This window comes from Thermobia domestica, chromosome 9 (assembly GCF_964235325.1).
Source record: "Thermobia domestica chromosome 9, izTheDome1.hap1.1, whole genome shotgun sequence".
NCBI lineage: Eukaryota > Metazoa > Arthropoda > Insecta > Zygentoma > Lepismatidae > Thermobia > Thermobia domestica.
In genome coordinates this window covers 115,402,546-115,417,312 of record NC_137462.1, presented here as the reverse complement: position 1 = coordinate 115,417,312, position 14,767 = coordinate 115,402,546, and the positions used below count along the sequence as shown (strand labels likewise).

Genomic DNA, 14,767 nt, shown 5'->3' with positions numbered 1-14,767 from the left:
GGATTTAAGAAGCTTAAGGCTCGGAGTTCCGAAGACTACGTAACCCTACTATTTCAGGTGCTGAATTTAAACTTCCGTACTAGTGAAAGTTTCGATGTACGTAAAGAAAGTTGCATTTTTCGGGGAAAACCCGTCATGAAAAAAGTGCTCGGGAAATTCCCGCAATTAAACGCACAAAGCATTGGAAGTGATACTTCAAAATAAAACTATTTATTTTAAGCTGGAAGATATTTAACTTCATTTAAGACATTTACCTTATAAAATAGGAATTATTTCTTTGTTAATTGTTTTAAATTCATTTTCGAGAAAGAACCGTCTTGTTAGTGCTAGAGAAATTCCCGTAATTGAACGCGCAAAGTATCGGAAGTGAACTTCAACAATAAAACCATTTACTTTACGATGGAAAATATCTGCCATATAAGATATTTTGAAACATTTATTATATAATACGTGAATTATATCTTTGTTTTAAATCAATATATTTGGTATTCATACTGTATTTGGCGAACGTTACTGAGGCTTCTGAAATGATTCGATCTACATTTGTTCGTTTGTTTGCCACTACCACACACACATTACAGGGTACAACTTTCGGTCTTAAGTTTAAATTTTCAGCGCATAAGCACGAGATACACTAAATTTCCTGCATAGATTTTGGCGGCATACTAACGGAAAATTTAATAATGGCGGTATTTTTTTTTTTTTTTTTTTTTTCAAAATAGCGGGTATGCACGCTACAAAGCGCGATTTTCGGTCTTTTAAAAACACATTTTCAGGGAAAAGCACGAGACACTAAATTAGCTGTATATGTATTTTGGCGGCGATCCAACGTAAAATTTTAAAATGGCGGCCATTTTTCAACTAGCGTGTATCCTCGCTACAGGGTGCAATTTTCGGACTTTTAAGTTGAAATTTTGAGGGTAGAAGCAAGAGACATTCTAAATTTGCTGTATAGATTTTCTCAGCGATTCAATTTAAAATTTCAAAATAGCGGTCATTTTTTCAAAACAGTAGTGAACAGAGAATTGTTGCAAGTTGCGACAATGACAATCTTAAAATATAAATCACATTTTAATACTTTTACCCCAAAGACATTGAAATATTTCGAAAAAACAATTAAACCCGAAAAAACCCAACAAAACCCGAAAAAACACATATGGGCCCAGGTGGGCTGGGTTTTTTCCAAACTACACGGGTTTTTTCAAACCCTGACAGAAGTGCATATATTACCGTATTTCTTATGTTTAGATTACAGTAAGCTGTACACAACGAAATTATATTTAGCTGTCTTTATTGCGTTTAAACCTCTGAGAATAAATATAATGTATGGCGCTTGTTTCAAAAAGAATACAAGCTATTTGGAACAACAAAAAATGGATACAAAAGGATATTACAGAAAATGGATACAAAAGGATATCTATTGTAAACAGTAGATCTTTAGAAAAAAAAAACACATAAGGTTTCATCGTCAGGTTCTGTCAATTTTACGAAATATGACCTGGAAAACATTCTTGTACGCCTGCATCAACAAATATGGCCGAAAAACTTTTCGAACGATGACGTTTACTGGCTCTGGAACAAAGAGATTACTTACCTGTGACATGTAAGCAACTTATCCTAGAGTACTTTAATTTGTGAAGAACTGTCGTTTGTACAATTTGGTTTTGTCTATTGTATATTATGATTAATAAAAATTAATTTGGTTGTCTTGCCGATAACTTTCCAACACAAAAGAAAGACTTGTGTGTAACAAGAAGGACGTAGTAATAAGTAACAACAAATTTCGATTAAACACAGATAGCCATAGTTTAAAATCTCTATATAATGTACTGAGAATGCGTTTTCTTTTTCTTCCACACTATCAGCGCTGGAACAGGTGTCACAGCAAAAAAATGCGCGCTTGTTCGTAAATATGCAGACTACTTACAGGAAGATAATGACTTACCAATTACAGATATATTCTGTTCACCTCCTCATCTGAGGCACTCATGTCTGCCAAAAGAATTTCATGAATTCGATGATAAATGTCATCATCATCATAGGTATTCTGCCTTTATTGGCAGGTCACTTGCCGCAGCTGAGAAGCTTCCATGCTCCACGGTCCTCCGCTAACCTTTTCGTCTTCGCGTATGATCTTTCTGTTTTAATATCATCCATTAATTGTAGTCTCTTTCGCCCCCTCCCTCTCTTTCCCACCACCATACCCTCTAGGACGTCCCTCATAATACAATCTCTTCTTAGGCAATGTCCCAACCAGTTTCTCTTCCTCTTCCTAATAATATCTAAAAGTGTTCTTTTCTCACCCACCATTTCTAACACTCTCGCATTCATTTTCCGCTCGACCCAACTAATTCTTTCCATTCTTCTCCACATCCACATTTCGAAGGCTTCCAGTCGATTTTCGTCACCTTTACGTAATGTCCACGTTTCCGCCCCATACAGTACAACACTCCACACGAAGCATTTTATGAGTCTTTTTATCAACTCTTTGTTCAAGGTCCCACAAAACAGACTTTTCTTTCTTTTAAAGGCTTCTTTCGCCATTCCTATCCTTGCTTTTATTTCACGTTCGCATTTCATGTCATTACTAAGAACACTACCCAAGTATCGAAAACTATTCACTTGTTCTATTTTCTCCCCTCCTACTTTTATATTTGACACAGACCCCTTCGTTCCAATCACCATGGCTTTTGTCTTTCTAACATTTATTTTCATCCCATATTCTTCAAAGCCCTTTCTCATTTTTTCTAACATTTTATTGATTTTCTTTTCAGATTTTGCAACAAGCGCCATATCGTCTGCAAATCTTATGCATCTAATCATTCTACCTCCTACCGAAATGCCATCATCATCATGTAGGCTCTTTTTCACTATCTCTTCTAGATAGACATTAAATAGTGTTGGCGAGAGGCAGCATCCTTGCCGAACTCCCCTTCCAATTGCACTCTCTTATGATAAATGTAAGAGAAGGAAAATTAAAATTCGCAGGGCGAATATTAGGTGCAGCTGAGCTTTCTTATCGCACCACGTTGAACTTGAGGGCTGCAGATGACAAAGCTGCAGGAAAACTGTAAGAGGTAATGAAAGTTACACCTACAAGAGATAAGAATATTCGCGATACATGGTTACAGGAGAGAAAGAAAGTCACGAAACTACCGAAACATTATCATCAATTATTGTGTCTGCAAATTTAACGAAACATTAGTAGGCTTAGATTAGAAAACTTTTAAAGCACAAAACGTAACATATGCCTAGATAATTATTATTTTCGGACATATATTCCCACAGTTATGGAAGTATAAAAGAACAACTTACCATAAAACAAACACAAACGCGTTAGTGATTGAAAAGAAGAAGAAGAAAAAGAAGAAGAATAAGGATAATGATGATGATGATGATGATAATAATAATAATAATAATAATAATAATAATAATAATAATAATAATAATAATAATAATAATAATAATATTATTATTATTATTATTATTATTATTATTATTATTATTGTAGTAGTAGTAGAAGAAGAAGAAGAAGACCATATAGCGAACAGAATTTTATAGAACTTCTGCCAATCAACGAGCGACCAACTTGCAACGTAATATTTTATATTGCAAATGGTATTTTGACAGTACATGTGATCCTTCCAGATATAAATAGATATACATCGATAAAAAGAACTTGCAGAATTCTAATTTGGGACATTGAGAAACAGCCCAATATCAATACTTCGTAATACGTAAATAGGCCAGCAGCCACTACCTCATCTTCAAATGTTAGCATATATTCCAATATCGTGGATAAATATATAAATTAATTTGTCTGTCACTAAGTTAAGCATAAAAGGGAGGAAAGAAAATAATTTAAAATTATATATTTTTCTTGTTTCCTTCTTTCAGATTAGGATGCACGGCATAGAGTTATACGTTAATTCGACTACTGTAGTTGGAATGGGAGGCATACAAACGGAATCTTTTGAAGACTCTGGAGGCTCTGTCGAATAGTTGTCATGAACTCACACTTCGCGAAGCGTAGAACGAAAAATTATTTCTGTTGTGCAGTCACCATACTAACACTGAATTGACTGGTGAAGGAAGTGCGCTATTGCAAGCTACCGGAAACCACGTGAAACTTGTGAATTCATTCTAACCGACGGTTCATTGTTAGTTGTAAACGGATAAATAATTCTTTTTGAAACAACCCATAGTTTTGCACAAATAGTCTTAATGGTCATTAATTTGCTTCCATTACCTTCAATGTTTTCAACATTGTTGAGTGGACAAACTGGTGCAGGTATACAATATATGGGAGGAAAACTGGGGCATAAAAATTTATAAATTTCTATATTCTGTAATAAAAATTGTACATTATTACTAATAAAGCTAATCAAAAAATCTCAATCTTTGTCCAAATTGTCTTTGTGTTTAGCTCTGGATTTTGTTCTAAGATTCTAAAGCATTTATCTCAATTTGCGAAGATGTTTTATGTAAAATTTGGAATTCTTTTATTTGATGATTATTTCGTAAATGTTTTAAGAAACCTAACATGGTTGCATGGAGTCTGTAATATGTTCTCGAACTCTAATACTTATGTTACATTTGGCATTTAATTTCGCCGGATTCGCATTTAATTTCACATACTCCGGAGTAAGAGCTGTTATCAACAAAATAACAAAGGATGGATTGTTATAGTGTTGTAACAATTTATCACTACGGGTTCATTTGCCACTTGTCGGGAAGTGAAGAAGTAGTTTCGATGTTGACAGATTGCTTTCATGGCAATTTTTCCACGAACTTTTCAAGATAATCCCCCCCCCTCCCGCAAAAAAAAAGAAGAAAAGAAATGAAACAAAACTTTTTTAATGACTTACATTGCCGGTTCAAAATCTAATAAACATTAATAGCGTGAAACAGTAAAATCTTCCTCGTTTCTTGACCCCTAATAATGAACACTGCGTAAGGGTTCTGTGGTGTGCTATAAGTTATACGATGTAAAACAGAAACAATTGATCACATACTTCTAAAATTTCATCCTTCAAAACTTAAAATACTGCAAACCAATATTAATATTACACAGACTGGCAGGTAGGTAATTTACGGTTACTAATCATACAACACAACACATTAGATGACACAGCAAAATATGAACATTTGGAAGCTGTAAACACTGGCCAACACGTCCCGTAACATACATATAGACCGTTATGTAATACTGAATGCAGTCTCTTTTCCTGGTTTACGACACTCAAACGACCTGTTCGCAGTACGAGACTTCTATATAAATCATCCAAGTGCTTCTTCCTATGCTTTCTCTTGTATTTTCTCCATTGGACAATCACTTGATATTTAATTGGGAAGTGCTAATAATTCTTATAAATACTGTAGGTCGTTCGTGAAAGATATGTGGGATCGATTTATATGAATTTTGTGAAAACCAAATACTTTGAAGTAACAGTACATTTATTTTGTTCTGCATCTAACAGTAATAAAGAAAAAATGCATAAGGCTACTTACACCAATTGGGCTTATTGCTCCTACGCTCTTCTTTATAACTTCACATAAAGCCTTCTCTTCAAGACATTTAGGATTCAAAACCTATTAAAAAGGATCAATGAATATCACATCTCTGATTACTACAACGATTTGGTTTCTATAGTTGAGAAGGGAAGTTCAGAACTATTTTAATAAATACAGGGTGCGACAAGAGAATCTGAAGATGCTTCGTTGCAAATACTGACAACAATGAGTTAAAGTTAAGAGGAGTAACGATAGTTAGGTTGTAATAGTTTTTATTTTACGCTATTTTGAACATTAGTTTCATTTTGGTGAAGTGAAACTATTGGGACAGTTTGCTGAGCAAATAGAAGTTTCTCTCATTTCTTTATTCATATACTCTACTAGTACATACTTCATGATTATCTTTCAACCCATGGGAAGAGTTTGATAGCGAATTTCCCACAAAGTACGCTGAGAACACTAGAACAGTAATAGCTAATAAAAGCTCTCTTGCAGACGACGCGAATGAAAATTATAACATTTGAGGACTGAGAGAGTACAATTTTTATGAACATCCACCCTGGGTTCGAAACTAAACGCTGCACACTGGATGGCGCGAAAGAACTAGACATCACTATGCAACCTACAGCCAATGATGTTACATCATATATTAAGAGCATCCATCCGTTATTGCACAGAGGCCGTTTTATAAAATCTTGTGCCGTGTACTTTGCTTATTCTAGTGCTTCCATAATTTGCTCTATATAATTCCTATCAACCTGTGAGATAATTACATTAAATAGATTTGTGTTAAGTGTATGTTATCGTGAATTTGATTTACACGCATGACTTCCCATGTTAAAAGTGTATGTGTAAATTAAATTTCAAGGTTCTTCTCATTTATAAATGGTGCTCGAAAACGGGATTCTTCCCTGTAAAACTCGTTCATATAAAAATTTCTATAAGATGTTCCGCTACCCAACACACTTCAGTCAACATGAAACAATGTTCGGGACAACTCCGTGCGTTTGTCATAGAGCAATTAAAGAACACGAATTGATACACAGCGTGATTTTCCGCAATTCTTTCAGATCCACCGGAATCGGCGTGTGCCCACACGAAATATTATTTTGCTGTGGGTCGTAAGTTTCGTACGACAGAACTCGCCCTTAGAAGATTACGACAGCAGGACAGTGCTCCCAAGAACATTGAGCAAGTTCGAGAGTCTGTTATCTGGAGTCCTCAACATCTGCGAAGAAGTATGCTGTAGCAGCCCTGCAGTTGATAAATAGCACGAGACGTCGAATATTGCATCAGAACTTGCATTTCCTCCTTATGAATTTGTTGTGCAAACGTGAAGTGCTAGTGATAAAATGCGAAGAAGAATCCTTCGTACATGTTAACAGTTGTCACAGATGGCTTAAGTCATCTTCTTGTGACAGACGAAATAAATAGTTTTCTGCATGGTGACGTCAATACACAAAACTGCCGGAGCTGGACAGAAGAAAATCCTAGTCAGCTCATGACAGACTACATAGTCCAAAAGTTATTGTGCAGTGTAATAATTCTGTGTTTGGTGTTATTTGTTCTTAGGTTTTTGAAGACGATCAGAGTAACCCCCTTATAGTAAATTTAGAGCGATACACTAACACGTTAACTACATTTGAGGAACCTACATTGCGTCGACGTGGTTGTGATCCTCAGACAATCTGGTATCTTTAAAACGGGGCTACGTCCATATGTCTATTCAATCCATGACCCTTCTTCGAAACATATTTGAGGCCACATTGAATAGTCTTTAAAATCCCCCGATTGAAAGGCGTATGATTTTTTTTTTTCTCTGGAGTTACACGAAAAGTTAGGTTTCCAAAATCCGTCCGACAGATATCCACACGTTAAAGGAAGCCATCCGGAACACAACATTAAGAATTACTCACGCAACTTTACGTACAATTATGCTCAACTTTCGAAATCATTTTCAAGAATGTGTTCTCAGCAACAAAGACCAACTCGCAGACATGACTTCAAAAAAAGAACACTTGTATTCAATGACACTTCCTAGGTTAGAAGTGACTGTAAAGGCCTACACCGCTATTTTTCTCAAATGCTTTGAGCTGTAGCACAACATAAGTTATATTAAATTTATCTTCTTGAAACAAGTAGTTATTTTCAAATTCTTTTTATTTAGATAAGTAATAGGCAGATTCCCCTGCCGCACCCTATACTACGTTAGGTCCACAATACTACTAGGTCGGTGTGATTGTGATTGAAATGTTAACTGATCTGTATCACTTTCAAAGCCTTTAAAAACTACACTACATAGTTGGTCAAGTAATGTTCGGCTGCAGCCACACATTTCTGTCATAATTCAGCCAAAATTGAGCTCCTCGACGAAATAAGTCTAAAATTTGCGATGGGAAGAAGTCCTTAACCGCATGTTGCTTCCCTCGAACATCAGGGAAGTTTTTTCATGTTAAGAATCCGGAACGATGATTTCACCACAATGAAGACAGACAACCATACCAATCTCCTAGGGGTGAAGAGATGGTTTTCGAAACCATCAACCACTGTTCTAATTGCTTACGATTGTCATAGCACTTCTATTTTTTGCTAGAATGATAATCCGATGCAGAAACCCTTTCTGGTTATTCCATACACTCAGTGAACTACACAAACATAAAAACGGCCGTCCGTGCTCCCCGCTGTCAACTCATATGCATTTAAGAGTCCAACTTTTTTTTTTTTTTTTTTTTTTTTTAATCTTACTGGTTGCGCGAAACCACGACCAATAGTTGTATGGTCTACGCCTGATTCGTCTGCAATTCCCCTAATACTTTTCCGAGTCCGCTTCCACGATGATCCTGAGGAGCTTACTTTTTTAGTGTTGGTCACTTACAAGAAATATCACAAACCAAAATTGTATGATGCATTTATATTCGCCACTCCTACTCAAATGTTATGTTGATGATGTGCACGGCTAGGTGTCCAGAATATTCAAGTTTGAATTCGTAAGAAAAGTCACTAGCAGTTGTGTGTTGTCCATGGGCATTTTCAAACAACATCGTTCAATAATAAAGTGCATTCTGGCTAACTGGACTGTTTCGCATCTTTCTCTGTCGAGGCGAAACGATCATTGCGGATTGTTAGTGTTGAGCTCCATGCAAGCATACAGCGAATATTTTAATCACAATGTTGAGTTGCAAAATGAAACCGTTCCTCACTAGTCGTATTCTTGTGACGTACCGACTACCAGTTCTTGCAGCATCTCCATCAAATCAGACTGACATTTCAATCGCATAACCCCCCCCCCCCCCAAAAAAAAAATCGTAAATCATAACTGAGCATTTAAAACCTTACTATCTAGTCCATAGTTCTACCCTCTCTAGTGCAGTTTTATACTAAATGACTATGAAGGGAGATTTTCTGATAAATGTAATGATTACACTGGTACATAAGAAAGGTTAGAATGAAGATATACACCACTGCAGACCTATAAGTTCTCTTCTACCACATTTATAAAGTACATGAAATTACTAATCAGAAATCAGTTGGGTCTCGTCTAGTCAAGAGAGCAGATTGACTATTATGCATTTGTTCATATTCAAGTAATAAAGTACTGAGAAAACGGTCAATTACTCAATTAGTGAGGAGTGTAATTTTCAAATTGTGCTATTCCTTGATTATAAAAGGTGTTAAGGTTCAGTGAAGATTTCGGCAGTTGTCAGTGCTCTTACATCACAAGGCATAAAAGATGCTTATAAAAAAGCCAATGTGAATATCCAATTGTGTGATTACATATATATAAACTAGCAAGAATCAAAAAGTGACTCCATATATTACTGTATCACAGGTTATATAACTTCTATCGAAGTTTTTATACATATTAGCCACGGTGGCACATTCGTTTATACGTCTATCTACCAACTGGACGGCCCAAGTTCGATCTCTGGTGTTTATTCTCTCATTCTATTTTCGTTCAATGAAGCTAAACGGTTTACTCAGAATCTATCAGATACCTGGAGTAAAGGTGATGGGAGTATAGTGTTGAGTGCATCACTAACACTAGGATCTGAGGCTGTACCTTTAAATCGCCCATGGAGCTAAACTGGGTCTGTTCCGAAGTGAAAACGTACCTTAAACTATTTTAAACATACTTGAATATGAAAACTAAAAGACCAAAGGGATAAATATACACGAGAAACATCTGATCCATCTTTGGGTCACATATATCATAAAAGCACAAGATCTGGTACATGAGCTTAGTTTGAAGAACAGTAATGTTGGTTTACAAATGAATATGGAAGAAACAGCTTTGCACAAAAGACGAGGATGCACTAGAAATGAATACTTACGTTTGCTTGAGTCAGAAGGTTCCTACAGACGTCAGCATTAAAGAAGAAATGACCACATGCATGAAGATAGGCTGAATAATTCGCAAGAAAAGTTTCATACTGAAAAGTAAAATGCCAAATATGTGTGAAGTGGAAAACTTTTAATGACTGTGTTTTACCTGTTGAAGTATATGAATCGGAAATGCCGACTCTAAAAAAATCACTCACTGCATGCACACTAGACAACAAAGCATGGAGCCCTCCTTGCTAATGTAGTGGCTAGCACGCACGCTGTTAATGCACAACGTCTCGGGTTCGATTCCCAGTGGGAAAGCATTAAGAACTGAACGCATTACGGTAGTTCGGACTCCATCTTAAACTGTTAGTCCGCGTCTCGTATAGCCTTGGTGCTGAATAGTGCTCCAATTCAACTAACCAACCAACGATGCATTGAGAAATGCTTGCAAAGATAAGGAAATAACTACATAGATAATAAAGATGACTGGAGTGACAAATATAATCGTGTAAATAAAGCTGTCGAAGTAGCAACTGGACATATCAAGAGGAAATGATGATTAATATAAAATAATCGCTGATTGTATAAATAAAACGTCCTCATAAGATGTATCGAAATCAGGAATCACTGGACGGTACACACGGAAACGTTACCATTCCTGATCAAAATTAAATCCACAGAATCAGTGCGTATTACGTTTTGCAGAATCTAACTCAACTGTACAGTTTTCGCCGTCAATGGAAGAAATATCGGCACAAAAGTCGAACACATTGTTCGAAAACAAACGGTCTCAACATAAAAAATTAAAATGTTATCGTTTCTCCTTTGACTTTAATTTTCTTTTCCTATATTTACTGTATTTCTGGTTCAGTTTTATATGATACTTTTGTTCTCAACACTACACAAGATCACAGAAGAATTCGAAAGATTATAATGATATACGAGTCAATGGAAATTATAGTGGAATTAAGTGCGTTCAATAGTCACAAGAATTACCTGAAAAATGTTAACTGAAACAGGGTCGCGGAGGAGAGTTGGATTGGTTGAAGACGATTGGCAATACACAACCATGATTCTTTATTAGAAACGAAGATCAAAGAGAGCTAGAGGGCCTATGAGGGGAAGCTGCCAGTTTCAATACAACACTGGTTTACATCACTGTTTAGGCATTTTCACTTAATGACATTTCTCACTGTTAGCTTTTATGAAGGAACTAAATGAATGAAAGGTAAGAAATTCAATATAATTTTACATTAGAATGTGAGTGCAAGACTGCAAAGATTCCTTAAACAGACTATGCTGATACAATATCTACAATTTAATCTTAATTATAAGCTACATAAACAATGCAAGATTAGCAAACTTTTTGTTTTAATGTAATGAACTAAAAATAACATGAAAACATATTATATCTGAAGCTAACCCATTTTCAGCATTTAACTCGAAATTCAATGTACACCGTACTATATTATAATACTATAATAATACGTTGTATATAAAACTTACCACAATTTTATAAAACGGAGGTACTTCAATCAAAAGTGGTTCTGTGATAGGACATGTTCCTTTGGACATGATCTGAACCCTTCCATCAGTAACTTTAAAGAAGGGAAAACTAAAAAAATAATAATAATAATAAAATAATTTAATAAACAAGACTTGTATCAAAGTAAAATAAATAAACGTTAAAGGAATATATTGTAATAATGTACACGACAAACTAACTAGTCTTTATCTTCAGTTTTTCACTAATTTGAAAATCTTGGAATTCATTACTAGCCGACAAAATAGCTCTCGTGGCTGGTGCACGCACTTTCGATCGGGGGCTCAGGTTTGATTCCCGGTGGGAGCTTATGTGGTTTGGATCCTACGGTTGAGCTGTAGATCCACGTCTCATATAGCCTAGTGCTGAAAGGGACGCTGAACTCAAATCCAACCTATCTGGAATTTGAATGCAATTTGAAAAATATTACTAAAGCAATATTTTACACTTCTATACGGGACCGCGGTGGCTCAGTGGTAGAGCGTTCACCTCTGGTGCCAGGGGTCTCAGGTTTAAATCCTGCTCCCGCCAAGTGAACTTTGTGGTGGACAAACACCGTGTGCGTGGGTTTTCTCGGGGTTCTCCCGTTTCCTCCTACTTTCTTCATTCCATCATTTCATTCATTACTCATCATCACCGTCTCCTTTAGTCTAACCGGCATAACCGTGGGGCGTAAAACTCAAAAATTTCATTTCATTTTTACACTTCTATACGTTTGGTATTAGCGTGGAAGATACGTTTTTTTTTTTTTTTTTTTTTTTTTTCGGGAAAGTACAATGTCAAGAAAAGCGATTTATTTTTAAAATGCAATTATATCTGTACCCATTCTAACTAAAGATGTTAGTAGTAAACAATGCAAATGTACTTGCGTGATTTTATATGCTTCATTAAGTTTGGGCTGGGACATAGATTAAAACAACTGTAAAGGTTTCTGGTGTTTGTTGAACTTATGTTGATTTTACATCCGTTTCGCAAGTTTCAAAAATTCATAAACGTTTTGTGGCTTAAGAGGAAATAGTAAAATTTGTTTTAACGGCTCCTATCACGAAAACGTACCCTTTTTCCACAAACGACAACGGAATAAATGTAATATCAAAGAAAGCATAGATGAAATATAAAAAATCATGTTAATTCATGTTATTTTGCAACCCAATTCATTCAATTACTCGTAATCCAACGTTATCCTGAATGATTTGTTGGACTTCTGTGGTACTTTACGATTTAAATCCTTACTATTATTATCTCAACGAACTTCTTAAATATAGGAATAAAGTACTTGTAACTGAAGAACTAGCAAATACAATGACATTTTAAGTAAACATATCTGGCAGAGAAATATTACTAAAGTAATGATCTTTTTGCTCCAAGTTCGCGAAGGATACAGAAGATACAAAGAAGGATTTCATAAATACAGAAGATATACAAGTTTCGAAATCTTCTGCACTTTTTGTAATATTAGGAAATTTCCCTAACATTTCAGATTTTATTAGAATCATACTTCCCTATATTCTGCTTAGTATAAAAAAAGGAAAATATCTTTGGGATATTCACACCTAACTAGATTGCTGTACGTTCTAAGTTCTTATATGAATGACTACTCTTTCGTCTCCTTCGCATTTAAATTTTCGTTAATCAAACTGCAACCGTCACCTGCAGTAAAACGTTACAAAGAATTTTTTTTTTTTTTTTTTTTATTATTATTATTATTAAAGAATGAAATTTTTAAGTTTAACGTTCCATAGTTATGCCCTTTAGGTTAAAGGAGACGGATGACTAATGAAAGCGAATGACTGTGAAATTTAAATTGTTTGTACTCTCTCAACGGAAATCTAATTTGGGATCACGTGCACCAAAGGCACACGCACTAGCAACTAGACTAGCTCAGAAAGCTAAATAAGAAAAGGAAAGCAGGTTCGAAAAAAGAATAATTTCAAAGTGAACACTGTGTATAAACACTTTATATATTTACATACATATATATATATATATCAAACCTTCTCTAGCTTTCATTCTAATTTGCAGTTTGCTTTATAACTTCTAATTCTCGATGACACTATCAGTTTGGTTCATGAGAACTTGAAGATAAAAGAGCCGTACAAAGTTGACAACGTTAATACAAGATTGATGCACGTAAAATGTATAATAATTTAACTGATTCAGTGCATTTTCGAATCACAGCATTTCACAATATCAATGCAGCTTAAACCATACACATACATAAGATGATTCAGATTGGTCCAAAATGGAACAGGTAATAAAAGGATCTAACACAAGTAATCTGAGATAATAAATCAATGGTTGAAGATTCTTCTTAAAAGTAACACAGAGTGGTACAAAAGTTATCGAACCGTCTGTTAATTCTAAATACTTGAGAAATTCAAGTCATTATACGCAATTTAATGATATTTCCATAATTAGAAAGCTTGTTAATACAACACATACAAGAAGTAAATACATATTGAAGTACGCTACATTGGGTTTGGAGCTATGTTGTAAAGGAGAACGAGGAAAACTGTATGCTTGTATCAAACCAGATGTTCCATTTTGTTACAGATGACATTATCAGCAGGCTGAATCAAACTACGCACATTTCACAACTATTTAGAAGAGACAGTTTGACATTTATGAATCATGTGTTCATTACCTCAAATTTCTTTCGAGGATTCTTGTCAGAAACGTTCCAGAAGTATTGTTACAGAGTATACACATATATATTGAACTAAAAGTACTTGGTTCTCTCAAGATAGGTTTTTCCTCTATTGATATACAGCTGCCAACGTTTCTGGAGATCTCGGATGCAAGCAGAGAGAACTTTTTATAGGATGTTTCTCAGCACGCCTGTTAACCCTTTCGATTGCTGAAATATCTTTTGTCGCTTCTCTTTTAACGACATCTTCACGAGGAAATATTAAAAAATCGCACGGTAATAGCTCGGACGAATATGGAATGAAAGAGTGAAGATATGGTATTTGGACAGTTACCCCACTATCGATGCAGCAATATCGGTTCTTGCATTACAACGGAAGAGAAAAGACTGTTGAGATCACCATAAATCAGGTCAGTACCAATTTTTTATAAGTTGTTACACAGGTTATGAGTGCAGATAGACGAATATTGAAGTTAAAAGAGGAGAAACGGCGAAACAAGGATGACGCATGCATTATGATACTTTAGCAAATTAATAAATTACGTATTGTAACAAATGCGAATTATCAAATAATTTTATGAACACCATTGTCTTAATAGCTGGATTACAATCTTGAATAAACTTTTAGTCGATTGGTTGGTTTGGAATTCTGAGACTTTTTTCAGCACAGACGCTATATGACACGTGAACCCATAGCTTAACATGGGATCCAAACCACATAATCCCCTACCAGGAAT

At 35.3% G+C, this 14,767-nt stretch overlaps 1 protein-coding gene across 6 annotated transcripts in view; it reads right to left on the bottom strand.

Moving 5' to 3' along the window:
• Positions 1-14,767, bottom strand: part of LOC145694950 (uncharacterized) — a 210,265-nt gene that overhangs the window by 93,107 nt on the left and 102,391 nt on the right. For all 6 annotated transcript variants that reach the window (XM_081771747.1, XM_081771752.1, XM_081771751.1 and 3 more), the window contains 2 exons: positions 11,347-11,455; positions 5,512-5,592 (listed from right to left, as the gene is read on the bottom strand). In XM_081771747.1, the coding sequence (XP_081627873.1) occupies positions 5,512-5,592; positions 11,347-11,455 (190 nt within the window). The remainder of the gene's footprint in view (positions 1-5,511; positions 5,593-11,346; positions 11,456-14,767) is intronic.